At 38.8% G+C, this 25,810-nt stretch overlaps 2 protein-coding genes across 2 annotated transcripts in view; one reads left to right on the top strand and one right to left on the bottom strand.

The window, feature by feature from the left end:
• Nucleotides 1–3,892: 3,892 nt before the first annotated feature.
• HABP4 (hyaluronan binding protein 4) lies at nt 3,893–25,417 on the bottom strand. The gene is made up of 8 exons (XM_029965374.1): nt 25,357–25,417; nt 22,796–22,825; nt 16,236–16,383; nt 15,178–15,339; nt 13,114–13,197; nt 7,429–7,597; nt 5,552–5,728; nt 3,893–4,417 (listed from the first exon to the last, which is right to left on the bottom strand). Exons 1-8 carry the CDS (start codon nt 25,415–25,417, stop codon nt 4,361–4,363), a joined length of 888 nt encoding a protein of 295 aa, XP_029821234.1. The 3' UTR covers nt 3,893–4,360.
• Nucleotides 25,418–25,419: 2 nt separating this feature from the next.
• The window catches only part of ZNF367 (zinc finger protein 367), a 13,131-nt gene continuing 12,740 nt past the window's right edge, over nt 25,420–25,810 (top strand). Inside the window, exon 1 of the mRNA XM_018085889.2 lies at nt 25,420–25,432. Coding sequence (XP_017941378.1) covers nt 25,420–25,432 — 13 coding nt within the window. The remainder of the gene's footprint in view (nt 25,433–25,810) is intronic.

Here is a 25,810-nt window from a genome sequence, read left to right on the forward strand (position 1 = left end):
TGACATGAACTATCTTCAGTTAAGGACATTTGTTATTAAACATGACACCTTCCATCCATGGGAGAAATCTCCAAGAACCTTGTCAAGTGCTGGACTGTGACAAAGCGGTTGGAGGAAAGCACCTTGGAAGTCTGTCCTTTAAACATGCCTGGTCCACGTCCTCCCTGTTAAACTCTGTCCCAGTCCACAAAGCTCTGGAAACCAGCATACAATCCACAAGTAACAGAAATACAACCAAAACACTAATGAGTACAGAATTCCTGGATTCTCATATGTCAACTTATTATTCTCTTCTGGCAAGAATTAAAAACAAAAAAACCAAACCTGTACCTTGCTAGTATTTTAACCTTTTGGCAAAGCTATCCTGCTAATTCAGTTACAATATGCAAAATTCAGTATCTTTCATTCAGATGGTAACTACTGTACAAATACAGACAGAGGAACTACTTCTGCTAAAAGCAGACAAGTCCTATTAACTAGCTGTAAAGCATTGCAGAGACAACAAACAGAACACAGATTGTGAATATTCACACTACTGAGCCTAAACAGAAAGAGCAAAAACTTTTTTTCAATTTATTAAGGGCTAGTTTGTCTCAAACATAACAAACACTGTCCTTAAACATGATACAGCATCTAAAGCTGCTCTTGAGGCACAGCCATCTCTCTGCAACAGTCATTGGATCACATCTTCAGAAGGCATTTGTTTGCAGACCAATAAAATTCTGCTGAAGATATAATAATGTATTTCAAATTAAATTCTAAATAGCAATCAAAGTGTAAGTCACTTTGATTAACACAAAGTGTTACTTCTTCCAAAGACTAAAGGCTCCCCCTTCAAGCACAAACTGTTCTTGTTCAGTGTGTTACTGAAAAAGAAAAAGCTCTAATTTCATGCCTGTTATTCAGTGATTGAAATGTACTTTTTGTGCAAAGTAACCACGTTTCACATTGTTGTTGATTCAATGATAATGAGTCAATGTTGCATTACTTTCAAGACTACAGGTAGATATATATGTGTGTGTATATACATAGTTATTTTCTTATGTGAATGTGTATGTGCCAGTGACAGCTCTGAAAGAAAGAAAAAATTACTTAAAAATTGTGCAAGAGTAATTTTAATTACATAAATGTACTAGGGCTCTGGATTTTGGGTTTGGGCCCAAAGGATGCTCATACCCTAAGGCCTGTTTTCATAAAAACAGGTGTAACCAGAGCTGAAAGCTTATTTCCCATGAGCTCAAATTGCCCAATATGCCTATTTATAAACTCAAGTCTTTATACTTCTGAGTATTTCTCTTCATTCTTTGATACTCTTAAGTACAGACATTCCTCTTTCCTCTAAAGGCACTTTCATATTAATATATTCTTGCCAATCCTAAACCACGGTACCACATTTGATTCACATCAACACTATCACATCTAAACAACAGCCCTGGAGAGAGGGGAATTCCTCTCTTTGCAAACTTGATTAATCTCAAACTGGAAGCTGAAATGCTTTAGTTTCTCCTGAGCCACTCACTGTATTAATCCAAAGAGTACCTCGTAGTAGTGCATTGCAGAGTAACGTGACTCAGATCTGCAACACAGTCTCAAGGTGCTTGTGTATATATTTACTAGTGCTTGTGCATTAGTATTTATTATTTATTTAGTATTTATTATTATTATTTACGCCTGCTCCCAACTGCTTTACAGGAAGGAGTAAAGCTAAACCAGGAGTGGCTGGTAGCAGCAGATATGTGCTTAGCAGAGACAGCTATTTTGGTACCTTAAATGTGACAGATGGCTGAGATTTAACTGCTCTCTTGTCACAAAAGAATTGCATCACTGTCACCACTTACAATTAATAATTCCTTCTCTATACTTGGATATACCATCAACTACAGAAGCCCTGAGGCCACAGTCAAGTCAGACAGACTGAAAAATAAAATTGTCACATGTCACTTCTCTAAGAAACTTCGTGTTTAAGCAGTGATCAACCACACTAACACTCATTCTCACGAAGTTTGGGGGTTTAGTTTTGGTTGGTTTGTTCTTTTTTAATTAAACAGACTTGTAACAAGTTGTGGGTTTTTTTGTAACCAGGTGGTTTTTTAACACTCTGCTGAACTAAAAGTTGATTACACAGATACACTTTGACAAGTCCTTTAAAGCATTCCCCAAAGAACCTATTTGTCGTTCTGTTTGGAAAAGCAGATCAAAGTTGGAGGAACAAACAGTAACTTTGCAGCAGCAGGAAACAGCATGAAATATAAAACAACTCTTTCAGCCTTCACAGAGAACAGTCAGAACTGCACAGATTACACCAGATTCAGCCCAGTAGCATAGCAAAGTTTCAAATTTTTGGTAGAAAAAGAGAGGGTTACTGTTAAATATTTCACTGCTTTCCTTAGCAAAAAGAGGTACTGGGAGAAGATGAGGCTACACCTCCAACACAGGATGGAAAATAGAAGCAAGCCTTGCAAAGAAGCTCTCCATGTCTATACATACACTCATTCCTGCAAGTAAAAGTGTAAATAAAAATTCAGAGACATTTTCCTGTCCAATGGGAAAAGTGGAACAGGGAGGGAAGAACAAGCTAAAATATTCTATGACCCCCACAGACAAAATCACTTCTATTCCACAATCATTAAATTGCCATTTTTGGCAGAAACACACACTGCCTGGGAAAAGGGCAGCAGCAGTTAAAATTTAAACTGCACTGATTTCATGTAGCAACTTTTCCTACAAGGTGAAGGAGTCATGTAAATTATTTCATCCAGTTCAATTACTCAAATAGCAGCAGCATGGATTCCTCTTACACCAGCACCTGGTTTGCTTTTGCACACTCTTTCTACTACAAGTTGTCAGAGTATCTCTCTGCTACTAAAATGAACTCCTTGTGGAACATGAAATCTCATGTTATAGCAAATTGTCATGTAAGTAATTTCACAAATGCAAGAAAAAAAATCCTTTGGGCTGAACTACTCTGCAGACCCTCTCTTTGGAGCATAAAGAAAAGAGTCTGTAGTCTTTCTAGGATGATTTTCTCCTGCTTGTGCAAAGCTTTATCAGTGAGATAAATCTTTTAAGTTGCTGAGTACTCCTACAGCTTACTCCAGAGCAAAACATTTTTTTCCTTCTAAGTCTCATCCACTATTTGCTTTCTAAGTAGACTGCTTAGATGTGAGGTAGAGAACAGGAAAAAATGAAAGGTTTGTATTAATCTGCTTTCCCAGTAAATTGAAAGAATGAGTTCAAGGCATTTGAAGACTCCTGTGAGCTACTTCCAAAATGTCCAGTGTGGTCATCCACTCCTTTTTTTTCTGTCATTACTTCTGGCACTATTTCCTTGTTTCTCTCAGATCTCCCAGAATGGTTCTGAGCATCCCCTTGGACAGGAAACAAGTGAGGCTCAGGTGAGGAAGTGTGTTAAAGCTGCAATGAAGGAACATCCCATTCGTCCCCAATGTCACAAACTTCTTGGTAAGGCAGGAAACATTTTAGTTTGTAGTTGCTCCTGCTGGAATCAAAAGCTTCCTTAACAATTTAGTTCTGTCTTTAGCTCAAAATTCTTACTGTTCTTAATTTAAACATCTTCAAAGTAGTTGCAGATTATATCTTGTTACTGAAGTGGGACTTATAGACAACAAAAAGCATCTGTGTGCCTTAATTTTACAGCTCACTTTCCTTTAGAGAGATCTAAAGACTGCTGTTTGAGGTTTGGGTTTGGTGGGGTTTTTTTTGATTGGGTTTTTGGTTGGTTGGTTGGGGGTTTTTTGTTGGGGGGGATGGTAGTTGATGGGGTTTTTTGGGGTTTTTTTGTTTGTTTCTTATTTTGTTCCAGACAACATCCAAATAGCAAAAGCTTCATTCTATCACTCTGACTTCTTAAAATAATACCTCAACCCCAAACCAATGAGCACTTTCTTTTATTTGCCAAGCTAAGAAGAACTGCAGCTTGTGACTGTCTGAAATATACACTTCACTCAAAAAAATCAGCTTTCAAATGTACAGTGAAAGAGTCTCAATTGTACAGTTCACATTTCACCATGGTGGTATGGAGAACTTGATAGAATCTCTATATATACACATTTTGTAAAAACACTGTTCCCTTTAACTTCATTTGAAGCCTGGTAGTGAAGTCCTGGGAGCCTTCCCACAGCTCTCACAAAGGAGACACTGGGACCTGCAACAGGATCCCAGATCACCCATATTTCTAGGACCCACCTCTATTAGCAGACAGCTGCAATCATTTCACACTGAACACCTAAACAACTTTCCCACAAGGAAATAGGCTTCCTTTATCCCCACCCAGCATAAAACTGGTCTCTTCACAGCTACTCCAAAGCTACTTTGGGAGGCCACCATTCCTGGTGGTTCTTCAAGCCAAAGCTGGAAAATCCTCGGGATCATCAGGATTTGGAGCCACAGGCTGCACCTGTAAAGTAAGAAAAGAAGCTTTATAAAAATGAACGTGTTTCAAAAAGCACCTGACAGCCATGGAGATGTATTTTACCCTTAAAAGGGTTCATTCTTCCATTCAAGTTCAATGCTGCTGCTACTGAATCCCACTTCCAGTCAAGTTGTATCCATCACTATCACAGAAATCCTGAACATTTATCTCAGAACTTATGACTACTGTAATTTCTGCAGTGTGAATGGATTTATAATGCTGATCCACTGCCTGGAGAGGGCCAGAAGATCATAAGGTTTGCAGCACTGAATGAACAAAGAAAGTAAAGCCCTCTCAAGAGAAATACTGTGTGGTTTTATAAGCAGCATTGCTATATTTTTACATTCTAAAACTACTGCACAGATTGGGTTGTAGCTTTAAACACTATGCTCTGTTTACTATAAAGAGCCTTTTCTATTCAGATGAAACAAATGCATCAACAAACTTCCCAGCCTTAAAGCATTTTAGTCACAGTAAACTGAGACCTTCTGTTAGTGTGAAAAATAGAGATGTCATTTTCCAGTGTGCAAATGCCTTTTTTTTTAAAGAAAAAGTTAAGTAGCAGGTTTTTTTAATGGCTATATTGAACTCATCATTCTGTAGGATCACTGATTACTGAGAGATCAGAAAATCTAAGTATCATTACTGTACTATACTGAAATTTTTCCCAAGAGATACAAGCCTTTAGTAATTTTAATTACTTTCCAATTTATGTCAAAACTCATTGCAGAAACAAATCTTCACTGCATTCTTTCCTCTAGTCACCATTACAGCACCTAGTAATCAGACCTTATGAAATACATGCATTAAGAGCTGTGAGCATGAACCAGTATTTGAAGTAACATGATATGGGCCAGGAACTCAAAATAAGCAGGCCAACATACTATGAGGCAGGAATAGGAAACAAGTCTGTCACTGTGGAAATCAATAATTCCACACAAAAGGCGGTGGAACAAACACACAAACACCAACAACCCGAAAACAAACAAACAGACAAAAACAAACACAAAAACCCCCAAACCAAACAAAAACAAACAAACAAAAAACCCAAACAAACAAACAAAAAAACCACAAGCAAAACAACCAAAAAACTGCATATAAACTCATAAAAACCATTACCACTGCTTTTGATTGAGGTCTGATCTCTCCAACTCTTCCGCCACGACCACCTCGTGCCCCTCTTGATCCACAGCCAGGGCGAGGAAGGCTCCCAAAATTAATATCCAGCTGAGATGTGATGTCATTCACCAGCTTTCGAAAGACAGGAGAATCATATTCAAAGGTTTCTTTCTGCAACTAAAAAGAACATCAGGTTAAAGTCACAGTTTCCATGGACAAGCTTCTCCCCTCCCCAGCACAAACACACGCACTTGTGTTACAGACTAAGCAGCAAATGGATCGAGGGGACACCTGGAATAGAAGGAATAGGATTTTAACAGAGATGAGGCAATTGCAGCTTCCCAGATGCCTGGGAGAATTCTTTGTTGGCTCAGAGATTCCTGGCAACAAAATCTTCTGTACCAGCTCTGTAATACTGAAGAGGTTTTTCAGAAGTATCATCTAGGAGGTTTTCAAAGGCACTAGAGAATCAGACTTAAGCTACTTACTCCTACAGTTACCTGTAGTAATGGACAAAGGCCACATCATAAAGCCATCTTAATTTGTGTATTTGTCTGCATGTCTTCAGCTACGAGACTGCTGTTGTTCTAACTCTGGGTGTTCCTAACAGCCAGTGGATGTCAGACTATCAGACTATTGCCCATCACAGGTTCAGTGTGCCCGTAGTAATGATAACATATATGTTAACTCATCCCATACAATAATGAATCACTTATTCAATGTCTGATTAAGGGATTTGACTTGCCCACGTTACACAGTTCCTGTATCTCCTATTCCATGCTTATTTTGACAAGGTCTCTTGGTACTGCCAGAACTGCCAGAAACGTTTTGGGCAAGAAGAACAGAAACCTGTATGCACTCCTCACACACCTGCATTCTCTCTTCAGAGTCTGGGAGAGTTATTCTCCCCACTCCTACCACCACCACCTCCCTCAGAGAAGGAACAGGGGATAATGGCAACTCTGACCAGCAAAGTCCCACTAAAGAGAGCACAAGGCCACTTCAGGACCAGTGTCTGCCCCAGAAGTGCTCAATCATCTGAAGGGATTAAGCCTTAAAAAATTGCAAGGTCTGATGTTAATATTGTAACTAGACACAAGATAATATGTATCCATAAATGCATGCAAGGATCAAAATTCACTTTTGTGACTTCCCGCCAAAACCTGAAATGTAAGTAAGCAAGGGTCTGAAAGAAGCCTGCCCTCTCTCTCCAGACTTAGACTTTATCCCTGAAATTTCAATCTCAGGGACATCATGAAATAAAATACAGGGGAAGGGGGCAGAGTGGGTAAGCACATCACAGCAGAACAATCTCTCCAGAGTTAGCTGTTAGAAGCAGGACCCTAAAACTGAAAAAAAAAAAATAAAAAATAAAAAAGTTAAAATTCATATATTCCAAGGGCACAGTGAGAGCTGGGATCCAGCACAGATGAAAAATAGACCACTTAGCATCCAGACTGACAGATGCCAAAACCTCAGTTTAATATATATACATGCAAGTGTATACTGGCAGGATTCAGAGTTAGGAAGAGAAGTTTTTAGTAAACCAAGTTTCTCTAGCAGCATTACCAGACATCTACACAGGTGGCAGCAGCAAGGACACATTTTATATGGATAAGACTGAGCCATAAGGTAGAACAACTTGATACATTATGTATTTGCATACGAAATAGGTGTGATAATCTGAGAGGGGGAAAACAAATGAACAGACAGTAAGTTTAAAGCAAGTTTCGGGCCACATGTCATTAAAGTAATAAAGCTTAGATACTGTTCTCTTGACTGTTCAGATTATACTAAAACTAATAAAAAAGAATAGAGACAGTTTCCTAATCCTGGGCATAAAGGACAGTTTACAGAATTCCTGAGGCAATGCTTACATCATGGCTATATTTTGACTTGTGAATCACCACTGCTTTGGAAGGAACAGTGGATTCTGGCTTCCGGACGTTGAATTCAGGCTTTGGTCGATTCTGTTGCTGAAGACTTTTCCACTCATCTAATGTCATTTCTTGAACTACTTCTTCCACTGGCTCTGCTTCAGCAGCTCTAAAGGTTTATAGTTGTAAAGTAAAAACCATTAGCTTGCAACATGCCAGGATGAACAAGAACACTAAGCTCTAAAGTAAGGATAACCAAACAAAATATTTGGAATATTTCTCACCAAACTGTTGTCCTTAAATTCTCTTGCTCGCCACAGTAACTTTGTGGGAGAGTTTTACATTAATGTAAGTTGGAGTATTGTTCAAAGTCAGTCATATGAACAAATGCCATCTGCAGCCACCTCTATTGCTGCTCATCCAGTAAGTTCAAGCACTTAAGATTCTAGACAAAAAAACACTCTGCCTTTTGATCTCTCAAACTCTTAACCCTACAGTTTAATAGTGGATCTATCCCTAGCAAATACAGCCACCTAGAGCAGTTTTAAAACACCCCAATTGCACAGTTTCATTGTCCTGGAATGAGGTGGATTCACATTTCAGTGTAGTTTTCAGTCATCAAAAAGATATGATTATCACACCCTGGGATCTTCTAGGTAATTATTAACATTTTCTTTGTTAACTTCACAAGATGCTTCTTTAATTTTTTTTTTGTCAGACATAGTAGCACACAAGGAGCCATTATTTATCACCCAGAAAAAACAGATTAATCCTAGTCAAGTTTTAATTTGTCACAAAGTGCAATGATGATGATATATTCGAGGAAAACATATTGCATATTTTTGAACTATAAAGACAGTATGTTTTGTCTGTAAGATACATAAATAAGACAGGATACACAAGACAAAATTAAAGATTCTTCTCCATTCGTCACTGCTTTACTACTCTGAAGCTGACCACAACTGGCTTGCCCTGGACCAGCAGCTCTTGGAGCACTACAGGTATATTTTTTAATAATACCTAGAGAAAGCTGTCCCCTGCCAAGCAGCACCACACACAGGGAGCACAAATCACTTCATCCCTGTAACTCTCTGCTGCCTAAACAAGTCAAATATCATGAGCTACAGGAAAACCCACACTGATTATTCCCAGACACTCAAGAAACCATTTCTCCCTTCTCCCACAAAACCGCTATTGCTACAGCAGTTGAAGCAGTTGAAATTGAGTATTTCCCTTACGCTGATTTTTCTGGAAAACCCTTTCCTTAGGACCCATATGGATTTGGTTTTCCTCAGTCAGTCGCAGTTCCAAGTCTTCTGCCAAATGCTGGTGATTTTCCCAATGTAAATATACAGTTTATTAGACATAAGTTAGAAATTTTTATCATGGAGAGAAGTAGAGTCAAATGACAGTCAGTAAACTGTGCATTTTGGCTTTTGAAGTTATAAGAGCAGCCCATCAGACTGCACAAGTTTGTTTGGAGCGTTCTGTACATTATAGAACTACCTTATACAGGAACAGGGCTGGTCCCTCTTCCTACTTGATCTTGAAGCAAACCATTCTATTTCTTGCCAGTCAAAATCAGACAGTATTTTTCTGAGATGCCCAGCATGTGACAGTTGGAAGCAGAACTGAACAGTAAGGCAGCCCTTCATTTTGATTTTAGGATGAACACAGTTTTAAATTCACTTGACAGAAGAACAACAAACATACAAGTCCTGCACTATGTGCCTCCCCCTCTGACACACCCTCACGCCCTGTTATTTTGAAAATTCCAGCTGTATCAACCAAAAATTAAAGGTTAAAAGACTGGTAAGCAGTCTGTAGTTCCACGCTGATTAAGATCTGAAACTATACTAGACCGATTGAGTTAAATAAAAAGATACTGGTGAAAGAAGCAGCTACTTCTGGAAAAACACAAACGGATACTGTTCCACATGTAACAGCATTAAGAACAAATTGCACCCCAAACATTTCAATTTGTTGTCTTCAAGAGTAAGAGGCCATATAATTTTGGCTCAGTTACCTGAAGTTTCAGTTTTGAGAGCAAGTGCTAGAAAAACAATATTAGTGGTAAACACCCAGAGGAATTAAAAAAGAGAAAGCAAACCAATAAAAGGGGTCTCTATTAAACTGGTTTAATTTCTTCTAAAGTCACTACCTCAGAATGAAATCAGTAAATTGCACATCTGAACTTTAAGAAGTCCTCTCCCATTAAGTTTTCAACACATTAGAGAGACAATGTCTTAAGGCATGAGAAGCCTTTAAAGGTGTGGTGAGGAAACATATAACACTAAAAAAAAAGGGAGGTTTTGCATATCCATGATAGCAAGGCAAGACACTCAGGTGAAAAAAACCACAACAAACCCTAACACAGCAGCTTCTCTTTTTTAAGTATTAGAAAGACCATCAAGGGACATTGAAATCTCTGGGACATTAAAATCAACCAGACAGGCATGAGAAGTGACAGCTACAGCTAGTCATGCCTTGGGTCAGAAAGCCCCCTTTCAGGTTTAAATTGCTATGACCACAAGATAACAGGAGGACATTTCACTATACAGCAACTTGACCTCTCAAAGAGCAAACAAAGGCATTGCTTTGAAAAGTACACCTCTATCAAAAGCAACCATTGCCAGTTCTAAAGGAAATACTTGTGGATCTACAGTGCAATATTTGTTTTTTCAACTGCATAGCACGGTTTTAACTGCTAGATTATTAGCAGTTAAAATTTGGTTTAGGATGTCAAGACTCCCAAGGGGAAACACCTCTCATGAGTGAGGCACAGCAACAGAAACCTGCATATCACATTTTGGACAGAGACCCAATTGCAGCAGCTTATTTTGGGCACCAAGCCTGCATGGGAGTGCACTCTGTGCATTACTTTCTACCTTCTAACCTTACACATTTCTAGTAACTGCTCAGTGTGCATTTTGATTAATCAAATTAATAAGCTCCTTGGCACATGAGCAATCATGCTCACAAAATACTGCCAGACAACCAAATGCAACCTCTCGACATGAGCAAACCCAATTCACAATGAAAGTCCCACCAAATCACTAAACAAGAGCCTTCAGTAACAGTTCCTACTGCTTCAATGTTTTCAGTAGATGCCCATAACCCTCTAGCTGTGCCTTGATTACTGGGCATACAACAAACAAAACACGTTTTCTTTTTAACAGAGGAAATGCAAATAGAAAGCAATGGCATTCAGCTCAGCTATTATTTTCATATCATTAAAAATGATCATAGCAAGTCTTTATAATCATAGCAAGTCTTTGTCAGATCAGCTTTTGTATTATTCAGCTGCACAAAGCAAATCCTTAGCCAGTTTTTATTAAGAAGTCAATGACATGAATCTTTCCCACCAAACAGCACTTACAGGAGCATTACCACCAGCTATAGCAAAATTCAAAGTTAAACAAGGTAAGATCAAACAACAACTGTACAAGTTTACCACAGAAGAAAAACACTGAACCACATATTTATGAATCCCTGTCCTGATGTGTGAATAGCTTTATGTCACCACTGAACAAAAAAACAACCAAACAACAACAACCAAACCAAACCAAACAAAGAAAAACAAAAAAGAGATAAATAGCTCAAAAAGTTTGAAGATAAATTTACTAACTCTGCAAATACCCTTTAGGAACAGGAATTGATTAGCCTGTATGTTGTACTGAATAAAAAGAAAAGTCTATTAATTTGAATTAGTCAACACAAGCGTGTCACATTGCTCTGACTGTGAAGACAAGTTCAACAGAAAGCAGATGTGAGGGAAGCTTATCCTTGTATTTTCCTACACTGTTAAGGTTAGGTTTTGCTTTTGCAGCAAACCAAACCCCAGCTATTAGCATGCAATTTGGGATGATACAAATAGAGACAGATACTGTTGATATACTCAATAAAATTTGAGGATATGGGAAAAAACCAACTTGCTTCATGTTACAGATGTATTAAAGCAACTCTTGCCCTGCAATACTTTGTAAATAGAAACTCAGGAATGGCAACACCGACACAGTCCTCAGGGCAAGACCCCCTAAATTAGAGAAGCTTACAGACTCTTTCCAGAGTTGCATTGAAGTTAGCCAGTACCACACCAGAGAGACTCACAGTATCTTCGCAGGAAGGTTATTCCCAATTTCCAGGATTACATTTTTTTACAGTTTAATTTTAAATGGAAACAGTTACAACAGGAAAGAGAATGAGAGAAGAAGCAAACACAAGCCTTCCATCTCTTTCTCAATAAAAGCACGCCACTGCAACAAAACAGCAGAAGAGAAAGGGTTTCCTTGCAGTCACTGCATTATAGAGTCAAAATGAGAAAGATCCCAGCAGCAGCCTAAGCAAACACACAATCCTATATAATGTTGAGGCTGCAGCAAAAGCAGAAGGCAGCAGCTCTGGAGAGCAGGGGCAACCTAAGCATATGAGACTTTTAAATACATCCTGAAGCACAAAACCAGCTTTTGCTTTTAAATATTAAAAGAACAACAACAAAAAATAAAATCTCATATGTTAAGACATATGCCTACAACCATCCCTAATGACCTAGGCACTGTTCCCACATTGCCTCCTATTTTAAAACACATAAAGTCACTGAGCTGACACCCCCCCAAAAGGTAAGTGCAATGAGATAAATGTAACTCATGTTTTGTATATATATTTGTAAGCCTTCAGGACAAGACTTACTGCACTGAAAAGAGTACAACTGCAGAATTTTCCACTTGTAGTTTACTCGGGTTTTTTTGGATCTTATGGATTTCGGTGGACTATTCCTAAATGCAGCTTTTTTAAAAAAAAACAAGCAGGAGTAAAATCTCCAGAAAGGCTCACAGCCTGACTGAATACTTAGTGATTTCTAAGACAGATAAAAGAAATGTAGACAACTGGCAGATTCTGAGAGGGGCCTTTTCCAGTGCATACACTTCTCATGCCTTCAGCTCTACAAGGAACTGCTACTGGGACATGTCTCCAAAGAGCTTGAGTCGAGTTAGAAACAAACACAAGTGTGAAACAACTAAAGGTACCAGCAGCTGACAAAATAAAAATAAAAAAAGCTGAATAATTTCTCATATTTAACTAATACAGTGTATTTTTGACAATGTATCTGCACTACCCATCTGATTTAAGTTCATTTAGAAACAGTTTTTTGGAAATTCAGTCATAAGTCACTCAGTTTCAGAGGCAGATTTCCCCATGTGTACACATCTCTAGCTTTATATTAAAAGCTACTTTAAAATTAAAAGAATCAAGGCTATATCAACTGCACTTCTTGGGGGGGTTAAACAACCTGAACATATAACACAGGTTTTGTATTCCAGTCAGCTTTATAATTAAGAAATAAACCCACGTCGCTAATAACTGGAGCTGCACCATTAGGTAAAAAAGGCCATCTTTCACCTGTCAAGAATGCAATTTAATTATTTGTTAAGTCTCTTATTTGGCCAAGATTGTCCAGTTACTTTTTTGCAATTAAATGCAACCTCCAGCCACCTGAAATCAAGCTTTAGTCAGAATTAGGGATGCATTTTCTATACTCACAAATATAGACAAAGCTTTTCCATTTTTAAATATGTGCACTAGCAAAACTTCACAGTTCACGTTTCAAGTGTGTCTCCCAATACAACAGTAAAAATCAATTGTTTTCTTTGCATTTAGAAAGAAAATACTTAAGTCAGACAGTACTTGCTCAGAGGGTCTCCTTCAGATGTCCCTGGCTGTTCAGCAGTTTCTACAGTCTCTTCCATAGGTGCAGCCTGTTCCATCCCACTAAAACAGGAAACAAAATAAAACCACCACAAAGTCTTCATGAGTCACATTGGAAAAAAAATACCTTGCAGATCAATACATCACTTTTTTTTTCTAGAATTCCTTGGGAAGAAGAAAAAAAAAGTAGAAAAGCTCTTTGATCATGAGCAGAAAGATCTACTAAGTGACTGGTTGAGCAACTAACAAAATGAGGAGGATTAGGAAAATACAACTTCTTTTTAAACAAAAAAGTGAAAAGCATGTATGAAGACAAAATAATTCAATCATGAATACTAATACAAGTACTTGGTTACAGTATAACACTGGTGTTTGAGTTTGCCTTTTTGCTTCTTTTCAACAATTAAAGTTTGCAGTTTCTGTAGCACGGACATCAGTTCACTGTCAAATGAGAGCAGTAACTTACTTGCCTTCCACTGGTAAGTATACATAATTAAAATTAACACCTTTTAGCTTTGATGCATGATTAGTGCAATTAAGGCCCAGACATGCTTTTAGAATTGTTCAGATAGCTTGAATTTAATGTCACTTCTACCACATCACAAGAAATCCTTCATATATCATAAGTTCTGATGCTACTGAACTAGAAAAAAAACAAACCCAAACAACAAAACTTTACTAGGGAGAAAAAAATACAAGGGACCTTACACTTCTTCTAACTTCAGGAAGTTCACACAGCCTTCCCTGACATCCTACAGAAGATAGTTCTCAACTGATAGCATAAAACTAGCTGACCAAAAGCACAAAACTATGTTAACCTAGTTGATACTTTGATAAGCCAGAGCACCTAACCGACATACTTTTAGTATGAAATACTATAGAAGAGAGAGAAGTTAGTACAACCTTTCAGAACTTGGAATATCAAGTCCCAAAAATTATTACAAACCAAGGCTGCATTTTTCAAACCTTTAGCACGATTGCCTGAGTCCACAATCTAAGTTCTAAAGCTTAGATTTTAAGATAAAATTTGATTTTTAGAACAATTTTGTGAATGTGTACATGGCAAAAGACATTTGCTGTAAGTTCAAAGCACTGCCTTTTCTCTGCCCTTTATCAGCCTTCAATTAGTGTTCTACATGTACATGAGAACAAAAGCTACTGGAAAGAGTAGCTTATTGCTAGGTGCAGAGAATGGACAAAAGCCAGCATTTTCAGTGAGATCTTACAAATCTGAACAGAAACCAGTGCCACTACAAGAAATACAGACCTGAACAGAAAATTCCCAATTTTTTTTAATCTAACTGACCATTAGCTACTGATTTTCCTGTGCACTTTAAAATGCATTTCAGTGGTACAGTCAGCCAAGTATTAGCTCCAGAGCCATACTGAATTGTATCACAGTTTTGCAATTTAGGAATGATCCATAAAACTCAAGAAAAAGAGACTGGACTTTAAGCCCCTGAACAGAGTTTGAAATTTTAATCAGCATTTTGGAGCAATGCCATTAAATACTACCTGACTATTGAGAAAAGTCACAACTTATTTCCTTTAAAGGACAAATTGGCTCCAGTCAAAAGATTTTGGCAGTCTTAAGTGAACAAACACCATCACGCCTTTGCTACAATTTAATCTTACCATCAGAAAGGAGACAATTTAAAAAACTGTGGAACACCACAACAATAATGGAAAGCAACACTTATAAAGCTCAAAATGGACACGAAAATGGTGAACAGAAAATGATCTAAGGTTGGCCATGGAAAATTCTGACCTATGGTGAACACCAGGACATGATGTACCTCATAACAACTACAACTGCTCTGCAGTTGCAAGCTCCACCTCCACCCTTTTTGTTATCTGCTTTCATTCCTCTGGAGAGGAAAACAGAATTCTGTGACTTCAGGAGCTTTTTCCCACTAGGACCTCAAACTAAAACCAGTAGTGACTTTTTGCCTCCAGCTTGGATAGAGAAGGAGGGAACAGAACACTTAGGAGACACACTACTGTAGTGTACACCCAGCAGGAAACAGCACACAGAACACTTACCTTTTGTCATTCCCCCTCTGTCTTTCAAATTCACATTTTCCTCTTTGGTCAAAGCCACCAAAACTTCTGTTTATTCTACCACCTCTTCCTCTACCTCGCATTCCACCTCGTCCTCCACCACGACCTCTTGTTGGCCTTTCACAGTGTAATCTTTCCACTGGCCTACAAAGATGACAACTAGTAAGATTTTTTTCCCTGCAGAACAGTGAACAAGGAGGAAAAAAAAATCATATGCTTATATTTGTGCAGCTGTGGGACACGTCAGTATATAACAGCTACTACGTGGTTTTTAGAGGGCATCTTTTTACAGCACACAGTGTAGTTGTTTCAGTTTTGTCATTAAAAATGGACATTGACTGAATACAGGAGGAATTATTACAACAAACGGGAACAGAAAGATCAGCTGTTTCTTGGTAACACTGAAAACATCACAGAAGTTAAAGAAAACATTATAAAACTGTCAAATCTTCAGTAACTTTATTAGGCAATAGCTCCACTGTCTAAACCCAGATTTAGCTGCAATTCCTAAAAATTTCAGCCAATTTTTTAAGTACCAACTATTGTGATGTAAAGGAAGAACAGTCACACTCTGAAGCATTAAAGGTTTAGTTGGAATTTCCTACTACTTATGAAGAAAGCAAAACTGATATGCATTCACTGTCCAAGCAGTAGGTAATATGACAAAGGTCTGTATTCAGTTTGAACAGTAAAAGTCATTCAGCTTGGAACCTCACCACATGCTCTGTGAAGCTTGGCATGTGAGCTCAGAAATAAACATTATTAATATGTTGCAGACTAAGTGTTACATTTTCAGGCCTTCATACTTTTCAGTTTCGTCTTAGATTTCTGACATTTAACAAAACCGCTCCAAATCAACAGGCAAGAAGGCTGGAACTGCAGCTGTGACAGGCATGAGCCAAATCTTGCAACAAATCTACACACTAATAATGTGTAGATCATGCCTTCAAATCATGCCTGGCTACTAGAAGAAGTAGTTTTTTAAGAAGGTGATCACTTTTCCTTCCCACTCCTGTGCAGATCCTCCTCATGACACATACTTTTCCACTTGGAATTCCACCTGTCTTTGTGCTCCATGGGGACAGTATTCCCAGACAGATGGTCTCCACGCAGCCTTGTCCTGTTTCACCTCTGCTCCTCTCTTGCTGAAGCGTTGCTGTTCTCCCCACCAAGGTGGTCGCTTCTGGCCTGCACAGACACACACAGATCACCAACAGCTCATCAGTAACTGTAGTAGTTTAGTCTAGGCCTTCCTTGGTGACTAGTTTGTAACCAAGGAAGTGCCCATATTACCCGGTATTCTCTATGATTTTTACATAAGTCAAGAGTATAAGAAGAAAGGAGGAGAGGCCTTCGGTCTCTTTTTTCCTTCTGGTGGCTCTGAGGGTGCGGATTCCCTGCTGTTGAGTCTGTTGTGTTGGAGAGTGAGGCCTGGTGAGGCCTTGCCAACCTTGGGAGGCGGAGGTTGCCAGCGGTCATTCCAGCATGACCTTCTGTTGTCCCAAGGAGAGTAGTAAGATATTCTTTTGCTAATTCTTTAGCTTGCTAGATCCTGAGTTTCTGATCGTGTGTATATCTATTTTGGTTTTTGTTTGTTTTTTTGTCCTTCCCCCTTCCCTTTCCCTTTTGAAATTGTACATATATTTCAATTGTATATAAATGTAATATAAGTGTAAATATATTTATATATATCGCTTTAGCTACCTCTCTCTCATTTCGGTTCTCTTGGGTTTTTTTTTCTTTTCCCTTAGTTTTGGGGGGGAGCTCTTGCAGCGAGGTTTGGAGACTTGGCAGGGAGCCAGCTTCAAACCACCTCAGTAACTGCATTGCACTTACCAAACCACTGACTGAAAGGAGATGATTACACTTTGCACTCCTTGGATTTACCTTCTCCAACCTCAAGTCCACCAAAACATTAAAAGTCCTCATAGTTAATGTTGCCAGCAACTGTTTGAAAGACACTTCCTATCTCTTCTGTATTGAGGAACCTGCAAAAATACTCCAGGTTTTGACACAAGTCAGATGTTTCCAGAAAAGACGGTCTAGAGAAAAATCTAATTTTGCTCACATTAAGTCATAGATAAGGAGAACAAAAACTGTTTCATGCATACTATGGGATGAGGCAGAGAAGCTTCAGTGGAAAAGAGTAACTGCACGATGGCTGCAGGAGCAGTGAACAAGGGCAAGAGGAGGACCCTCAGAGACAAGGTTGATCATGAAACCACACACCTGACAGACAAGCTCAGTTTTGCAGTCTGAGCCTTCCACTCTAAGCTCCTGGCTGTGGTATCTTAACAACCAGAGCAGGGTCACCTCCTCTTATTACTGTTCTGTGGAGAAAAGGACCACTCACCAACACTACAGGGCGCTGAGTTTAAGTGGCAGAAACCAAAGCAGTGAGCAGAAAGGCCTCAACACTACTAATTCTAGAATGTCAACATATTTCAACATAAAATATATTTTCAGACTTTTAGGGTTTTGTTCAGCCATTGATGGGGTTAAGGAGGATCAGGTTGGGAAGGGCGAATGGAGAGAAACTGTACACTGTAAGAGAGAATAAAGTGAGGTTTTCTACTCAACCTGTATACACCTAGCAGATTAGGGTTTGTTATGTGCTTCCTTCCCAATTTTCCCAAATTCTATGCTCCATCTGCGACAGAGTTCTCCAGAAGTAAGCAAGCCTTTTGCCTGCTAGGCCTCAGTCAATCAAGGAACTACAAAAAGATGGCTCTCAAACCAACAAAACTGAGCTACTCTGTCCAGGAGAAGCAAAGCTGAGCAAATTACTGAACTCTAGTCACTGAACAAGTGACAGTCCTGGCTACTGTGCCTTTGCTGCTGGCACACAGAGAGAGTAAAGCCTATTCTGTGCCACAATATAAAGATGCAAATTAATTCACAGCTCAACAGAAATGAACACATAAGATCTCTGATCAAAGCTTAGGTGGCAAGCACAAAGCCTAACATCATCCTTCAAAAGAAAATTTCAAAGAACTATCCACTCAGTGAATAAGGAAGGAGAGAGGTAAGTAAAGCTTTTTGTTATACAGTAACGACAGTCATATTTGTACACACAAGATAGTCATTCTCCCTTCTCAAGGTCTAGGACTACTCAATCCTTAGAGCAGCGAGCATGTTTGCATTCCCCAAATTACAGTGTTATCTCTGGCTGAAGGACAACTTTTGAAATTGGTGTTTAAGTAAGCTTTTCAAACTAACACAAAGCAAAATTATAAAAAAAATACAGAATTGTACATCTGTCTGCTCTGCGCACATCTCAGCTACACTACCAACTATACAAGTGTTATTTCCAAATAGGAATCTTGCTGTGGAAAAAATGACCACTCATTACTGAACTCATTTTTAGTTATTTTGTTTGGGTCTGAGTGCATGACTGCAACAGAAGACTGTATTTTTATTTATTTTTTATCCTCTCATTGGCTGTCAGAAGCCTCAGTTATTCTACAAAGATTTATTTGGCAAGAATGCAGTAGTCAGAGACCACCTCCCCTATGTACTTAATATTAACCTCAGCTTCACCTTCAGATTCAAAGAGCTCCTTAGAACCAGTAAAGCAATGCCAAAAAAAAAAAAAAGTGCAAAAGTAATTTTAACAAGTCAAGACTCTGGTTCTGTTATCCAGTACCATTTAGAAGTACTTCAAAACAAGCCCTCTTCCCAGATATGTCAGATATGACATGTCACTAGCACTGAGCATTCTGCACAAAGCAGTCAGTTCTACTCCAATTTCACTGTAAGGCTGTTCCACTTTGATTCTAACAGGTGGCTACAATTACTGCAGATGGATTTTAAACACTAGAAAGATCATCTGCGGCATTTATTACCTGCATAAAAAAACCACCTGTAGCTGGTTGACAGACATGAATTAAAACAGTATGCAGCACCTATACCTCTCTAATAAGATAAGTCACCCCCAGGGCAGAAGTTTGTGTGACCTGCTTGTAAATCAGTTCAAACACAACTTTCAGCTCTGCACATAAGTGCAAACCAAACCTGGCAGTAGTGATAGCATAAGCTGTACAATTATAGTCCTCTGCCATATGTATGTCCCAGTGTAGACTTATTTAAATTTATGGAGCTGAAGGGCCACCTACCCTTTAGGGCCAAAAAGGAAAAAAAAAAAAAAAGGCAAAAAACCCCAAGACAAAGTACAAGCAATCTTGTATAGCACTGCCACAGTAGCTTTCACTTAAAAAGAACTGGGCTACAGTTCAAATGCTTATTAGCTACCTCTGCAAGTACACCCCAATTTTGTCTGCTTGTTTGCATATATAGACTGGTATGCAAGTTTTCTTCAAAATCACACACAAAAGAAAAGCTTTGGAGTTTTGTGGGTCATCCGCTTGAGGTCTTACAAACATGACGCCAGAAACTGAAGCTCACTCTTTCCTAGTTACCCAGTCTAGCCTCTCTTTAAAGTGCTTTTTCTGTCTCTTACAGTTACATCTGTAATCTGTATTCACCTGAAGATGCATCCCACCCTTCTCCACTTCACTACAGCTTTCCTGGAAGGTTACTGCAGCAGCCTGTTCTCTTGGATAAGTTGCCTGTTGTTTTACTTTCTAGAGGAGGAATCAAAGAAATCTGATGCTTAAACTGTTTCAACAGATACAGCTTTTTTTTTTTTTTTAATTCCAGGAGAAGCAGCTTGAGCTATTGTTACAGGGGAAAACACCTATAAATACTAAAATTACAGGTACTAGAACTAGACACTGCTAAAGAAAAAAGCCCGGTTTTACAAGCTGTGGAGTAAAATCAGCACTGATGCAAACCTCCTAGTTTTGGCTTAACCCCCAAATAAAAAAAAAACCAAACCCACAAAGGGAAAAAAACCCCTCTCCAGCTCTAAAACAGTATTCTTCTTCCCAGTGAGATGAAAAAAGCATTCAAAACCACACAAGGCACAAGGAGTTTTGAGAGTAGGTGCATCACCATATAATACTTGTCTATTGCTCATGAAGAACAGATGTACCAAAATACCACTCTGCATGACATTTTCAGGCAATTAAGCAACGTCCAAGCCTCAGCTGTGTCATCAGGAAGTAAAATATCTAGTATTAATATTAACAAAAGGACAAAGATTAATAGACCCAAAACAGGTGCGGGCTATGGTAGAAATACCTTGACCAGCAACCAAGAAAACAATTGTAAGGAATATTTTAGGTACAGTAGGATACTGAAAACCCCAAATACCAGGTCTAGGGGACTTAAATAAACCACTGAAAGAAGTTACCAAGGCAGAGGAAGTGGAGTCCAGAGAACGAAAAGATTTTCCAAGCTATAAAAGGAACGTTCGTTCTGGGTCACCTGACAACTGTGTGTGCACCATATGAAGTGGAGTTGATTCTTAAATTACATTCTACACAATCAAAAAAACCATTGTTCTGAATTCAAAATCATTAATTCACCTACTATTACTCTGAAAAGATGTGATGTTTTGAATGCAGCGACTTCACTGTTTGTTCCTTCCAACAGTGAGCCACGTCATGGTTGTTGTGAGGAGGTGTTTCTCTCCAGCCAGCTATGGGAAGATCTGCAAAATCAGCCTCTAGAGATCTCAGATCTAATCCTCTTCACCAATACATCTTCATACCACATAACACACAGGTTATGCAGTGGTGAGACACTGTGAGGTGCTTGAAACAGAACCTCTACAACCCTTGGTGACTGCCCAAGAGGCCAAATTAATTCAATTAGCAAGAACAGCCTGGTGGGAACGTGATCAGCAAGTGACTATTTATACTGATTCTAAATATGCTTTTGGAGTGTGTCATGCAATGGGTATGCTATGGAAAGAATGAGAGTCCCTTACTTCAGCAGAAAATAATATTTCTAATGGATCTGAAATCCAAATGCTCTTGGTAGCCATTAGGCTTTCAAGGGAAATTCCTGTAGCACACTGTCCAGCTCATAAAAAAGGCTTCAACTGAATGCAACAAAAAAACCCAAATCAAAACAAAAATAATTACTCAGATCTGTAGTCAGACAGATTTATAATGGCCTCAAGTTTAAGAATAGCACTTGGGGATATTATGCAATGTTGGGAAATACCCCTTGCCAGCATCTAGGGTTGTCATCAATAGGAAGAGTGAATGGGAAGGGTCATAAACTGTCCTACTAGGTACTTGTTTTGCTGTTAAAGCTTTAGGATATTATGCCTGTTGCTTGTAATAACACTGGATTGTAGTCAAATGCCTTGAAAGACTTCATGAGTTCTTTTTGACATAACAGCAAGAAAGCTTAAAAACAAAGGGAGAACTGCTGTAAATTAAGTTTAGTTAGCTGAACTCTTTTAACTGGATTCTCTTGCCAAGTAGTTTTGCTTACTAAAAGCAGCTAAAGCTGCTGCAGCTTTAGGCAGCAAGCTGCAAACTTTCACCTTGAAATGGTGAACTAGTCTTGTGCTATTGTTTAGCTACAATAAAGGGAGGCTCTGAGACCAGTGCAAACCAAAAGATTAAGAAGCCCTGACTATCAGCAAAAGCTGCAACCCATCCAGACAAAAACAGCTACAGAGAAAGAATGTGATAAGGAACAAGAAGACTCCAGAACAAAAAAATCCCCATTGGAGTCAGAGATGCATGTGAGGTGTGTGAAGTGTGTGAAGCACAGGTGCGTGGGTTGTAATGGTATAAAATCCCAGGGATTTCTTTGTTCTGGTTCCCTCTTGGGAAGCACCTAGCTGGACCTGTACCAAGTGCAGTACCATTCAATTACTAATATTTTCCCCTAGAAATTGGATGTCAGACTCAGCTGCGGGAAACCCAAGGTAAAGAAATTTATTTAACAACCTAAACTTCCTTTACAACAAAGCTGCATAACTGGAAGTAGTAAAAGGCAGTTCACAATCTCAGGGATTTACTCTGCTGTACTTCAGAGTGTGGCAGATCTAAGACTCCACAATCTTACTTTTTCCCCTTTGAATGTGTGTGTCCACATGATTTTATTACCAAACTCCAATTAATTTTGTGAACTAAAGCATACCTAATTACATGACCCACAAAATAATAACAGAATGTTCCAAAATAACAAAAAAAGGCTTCAGCTACTGCATGCAACACACCCAAGAAAGTCACATGGAGCTAGACTTTATTCTGTGGTCTTCTGTTTTCATGTGTGCCAGTACTCACTGAATTACAGAATTGCCTACTACAGCTTTCCTCTAGAAAATCCTTATGACACTGTAGCTGAAAGAACACTATCAGGATAAACTATTTAAAAATAAAAAAACTGCAGCCAGCCTAAGACAAAACTCCTCAGAAACTTCCCATGCCATATTAGCTAAAAATTCAAACACATAGTATTCAGAGGGACTATATATAAATGGTACCAAAGCCATCAAACATACACGAAAGAAGAAAACCTGTCAGAGGTATTAGCAACAAAGGTTTAGAGATTTCAAAAGAACAGAGCTTATTACTGCATGATCAACAAATTCAATTTGCCTGGACTGGTAAAGAATGCAAGCTCAGCAACTGGGCCTTTTGAATAAAGAGCTGGCAAATGCAGTTTGGTCACTGTGGTAAGAATGAACTGAGTTAACATTAAGAGGTGCAATTAGAAGAGTTGTAATACTTACAACCAGTCTTTACCCAAATCCTAATATAGTCTGAAAAAAAAAAAATCACAAAACAGTCAGTAAAAGACAAAAAATTACATCATTAAGGTCAAAAGTGTAGGTTTTGGTAGGCCATGAAATAGGATTCCAGTTTCTCCTTAAAAAAGAAAGATTAAAAAGTTGTCTCCTTACAGTTGTGTCAATTCATACAGTAAATTGCTGGATTCTAAAAGTCAAACTATTGCATTACCTGGAAAAGTCCTCTGAAGAGGTTGCTTCAAATTGAAATTATCTCCAGAAATTCAGTAAAAACTCCTCTGAAAAAGGCAGTGAAGAACTACATAAACAAAATGTCAACTTACAGAACTTTGTGAGTAAACCTTCCACTTTAACTTCAAAATATAACACCACAAAAAAGTCCCTCCAACTACTGTAAAACTTTCTATATTACAAGACAGATGAGTAGGTTTGCTTTGAGTCTTTCTAACTTTTGTTCTGATTTTCAAGAAATAATACAGTAATAAAACAAAAATCATGAAACTTTTAACAATACTTTTTGTAACCCAAGCAAGCAAACACTTGAGAAAAGACTGGAAGGGCTGTGTCTCTTCTCCTGGAGAAGGCTTGGTAGAAGCCACATCACAGCATCCCAGCACTGGAAAGGCTACAAGGAGGATTAAGGCTCTCCCTTCACAAGGAGCCACATGGAGATAAGGGGCAAGAGTGGGGATAAGCTGCATGAGGAGAGATTTTTTTTACTTCAACCAAAGCAGTACCAGAATCTGATTCAGCTGTTAAGGTGGGTCTAGATGCTATTTTATGGTGTTTAATTCCTAATCAGTGAAATTAAGTTAGTTATGCCCAAAATAAGGAGGAAAAAAAAAATCAGTAAGAAAGTCTGGAAACAAAGTCTTAAAATACAGTTTGGTGTGGGGTTTTTTGTCTTTGTTTGTTGCTGGTTTTTTTTTTAAATAATAGCAATTAGTTTCACCATTTAGTAATTTTAATCAATATTATTTATTTGCCCAAGCAGAAGTGCACTCTTCTAGCAATGTGTCCATCATTAGAAGTTTTATGCCAAACTCAACTAGTTCGAGGACCTTCCCAAGAAGTTACTCATTCTCAACCATTAAGCTGATACTCCTCTGACCCTTTTATAGAATCCAGAAGCTTTCCAGTTGAACCCTGTGTAAAAAATCAACTTTTTATGGCCCAAATAAAAAGCTGACCCCCCACCTTACTGAAGATTTTTCCCCCAACACACCATTCACTTTATATTTGTCAGCTACACCATGACTATGTAGTTGCCCTAATTCACAAAGTGATCTCTGCCCTACAGAGTAGACTTGCTAAGACAGCACATCCAAAAAAAGAACACACAGTTAAGACCAAGTCTTGACTATCTACCCTGGTTTAGCATCCTGAGCAGTCCTTATTTCTTAACACACCCAAGGCAAACATAAAGCACACATAAAATCCAGGATAGCCATTTTATTTAAAAAAGAAAGTGCATTTTTCAGAAATAACTCTTGTTAAAACAAATGTTCATTCCCTTTACCTAAGGATACTATAGCCAGCAGTCTTTTCTCCATTTTAAATTAGCAGGAAATGAGGTGCACATGTCTGATGTCTCTGTATGAGAAAATGTGTTCCTTAACACGAAGGTTAAGAATAGTCAGATACTCCACAGTGCCACTGTGTATTACCACAGAATTAAGACACTGTCTACAGACAAGCAGGAGGTAAAGGATGGTCTTCACATACTACCATGCTCCTAGTAGGTCACTGATAACTACCAGTCCTTGTCCAAGAACATTTTCATCAAAACTTGAGACTCTGCTGTTCACTGAACAGGCTCCTGCACCTTCTGTTGATAATCACAACAAAGTATCTTTTAAATAAAATAAGCTGTTACTACTGTAAGTATTGGTCTTACAGGCAGCAATCTCTGACAAAGTCACATAACTACAGAGGAACCTCAAAAAGATGAGTTTCACATAACTGTCCAAAGGGATAGTGACAATTTTTTGATATCATCCTAAGATGTTCATTAACCAGAACATGGAAAGAGTCTCTGCTCAACTAACTGCTGTGGGGAACAGTTTAACAACTGAGCCTAAGCAAGTGAATTGACAGCACCAATCACAACTTGATGGAGAAACCACACGGAATCAAAGGTCTTTTTCTAGGACATTAAAACACACAGTTCAATTATGGTGAAGCCTTTACTACAGGAAGAAAATATCTTAATAATAGATTATGTGTTAAGCTTCATTGCTTGCTACAGGAGAACAGGAACTTTAGAGGGTGAAACCAGAATCTTCAGAGCAGAGATTCTCTATATTTGGAAACAATCAGCCAGCCCTTGGATACTTTAGATACTGAATCCAACAACCTGCAGCTCAGTACCAGTAGTAGTAGTAACAATCAGACTCACAAAGACACCTCCAAATGCACGGAGGTACAGCGCAGCAAAGCCTTCAGCTGCAAAGAGGACTGTGCCAGACTTCTTGGTACAAAAGCTGACCAACTCCCTATTTCACCAACCAATATCATGCATCAGAACCTAGCAGCTGACATACAACCTCGGCCATCACTGAACACCGTGATGAAGAATTCGCCCGGGAAATAAGGCTGGCACATCAATGCAAGATTCAGGTAAAATAAGCACAGATCCCCGGAGACGTTAGAACCCTGAAGACGTTGAAATGCCAAAAAAACTACAGGGACTGAGAAAATAAGCCCGAAAGCAACAAACACTTAAGGATAACGTCCAGGGCGATGAAAGACATCAACAGGGCTGCTAAACTAGCATGAAAGCTACAGACGCTGTAGGGTAGGAGTTAATGCTCTTGCTCTTGTCTCTTAGGGGCTATTGCTGAAGTTTTCATTTGCACCTCCAAAGGCTGGGAGTACGGCCACCCGGCTTAACGCTACTACTGCCCTGTCCACGGGGGCTTCCAGGTGTGCCTTCACCGCGGCAAACAAGGGTTTTCTCAGCCCTGCCGTGACCCCGCTGCTCCCGGCACCGCTCCC

Source organism: Manacus vitellinus, unplaced genomic scaffold, assembly GCF_001715985.3.
Source record: "Manacus vitellinus isolate BGI_N305 unplaced genomic scaffold, ASM171598v3 scaffold_9_pilon, whole genome shotgun sequence".
Lineage (NCBI taxonomy): Eukaryota > Metazoa > Chordata > Aves > Passeriformes > Pipridae > Manacus > Manacus vitellinus.

Coding starts and splice junctions, on each gene's coding strand:
- HABP4 (XM_029965374.1), bottom strand. CDS start 25,417: ATGTGCCAGCCTTATTTCCCGGGCGAATTCTTCATCACGGTGTTCAGT. Junction 22,826..25,356: donor GTTCAGTGATGGCCGAGGTT/GTATGTCAGCTG, acceptor TTTTTTTTTCAG/ACTATATTAGGATTTGGGTA. Junction 7,598..13,113: donor GAAGGAGACCCTCTGAGCAA/GTACTGTCTGAC, acceptor ATAAACCTTTAG/AGCTGCTGAAGCAGAGCCAG.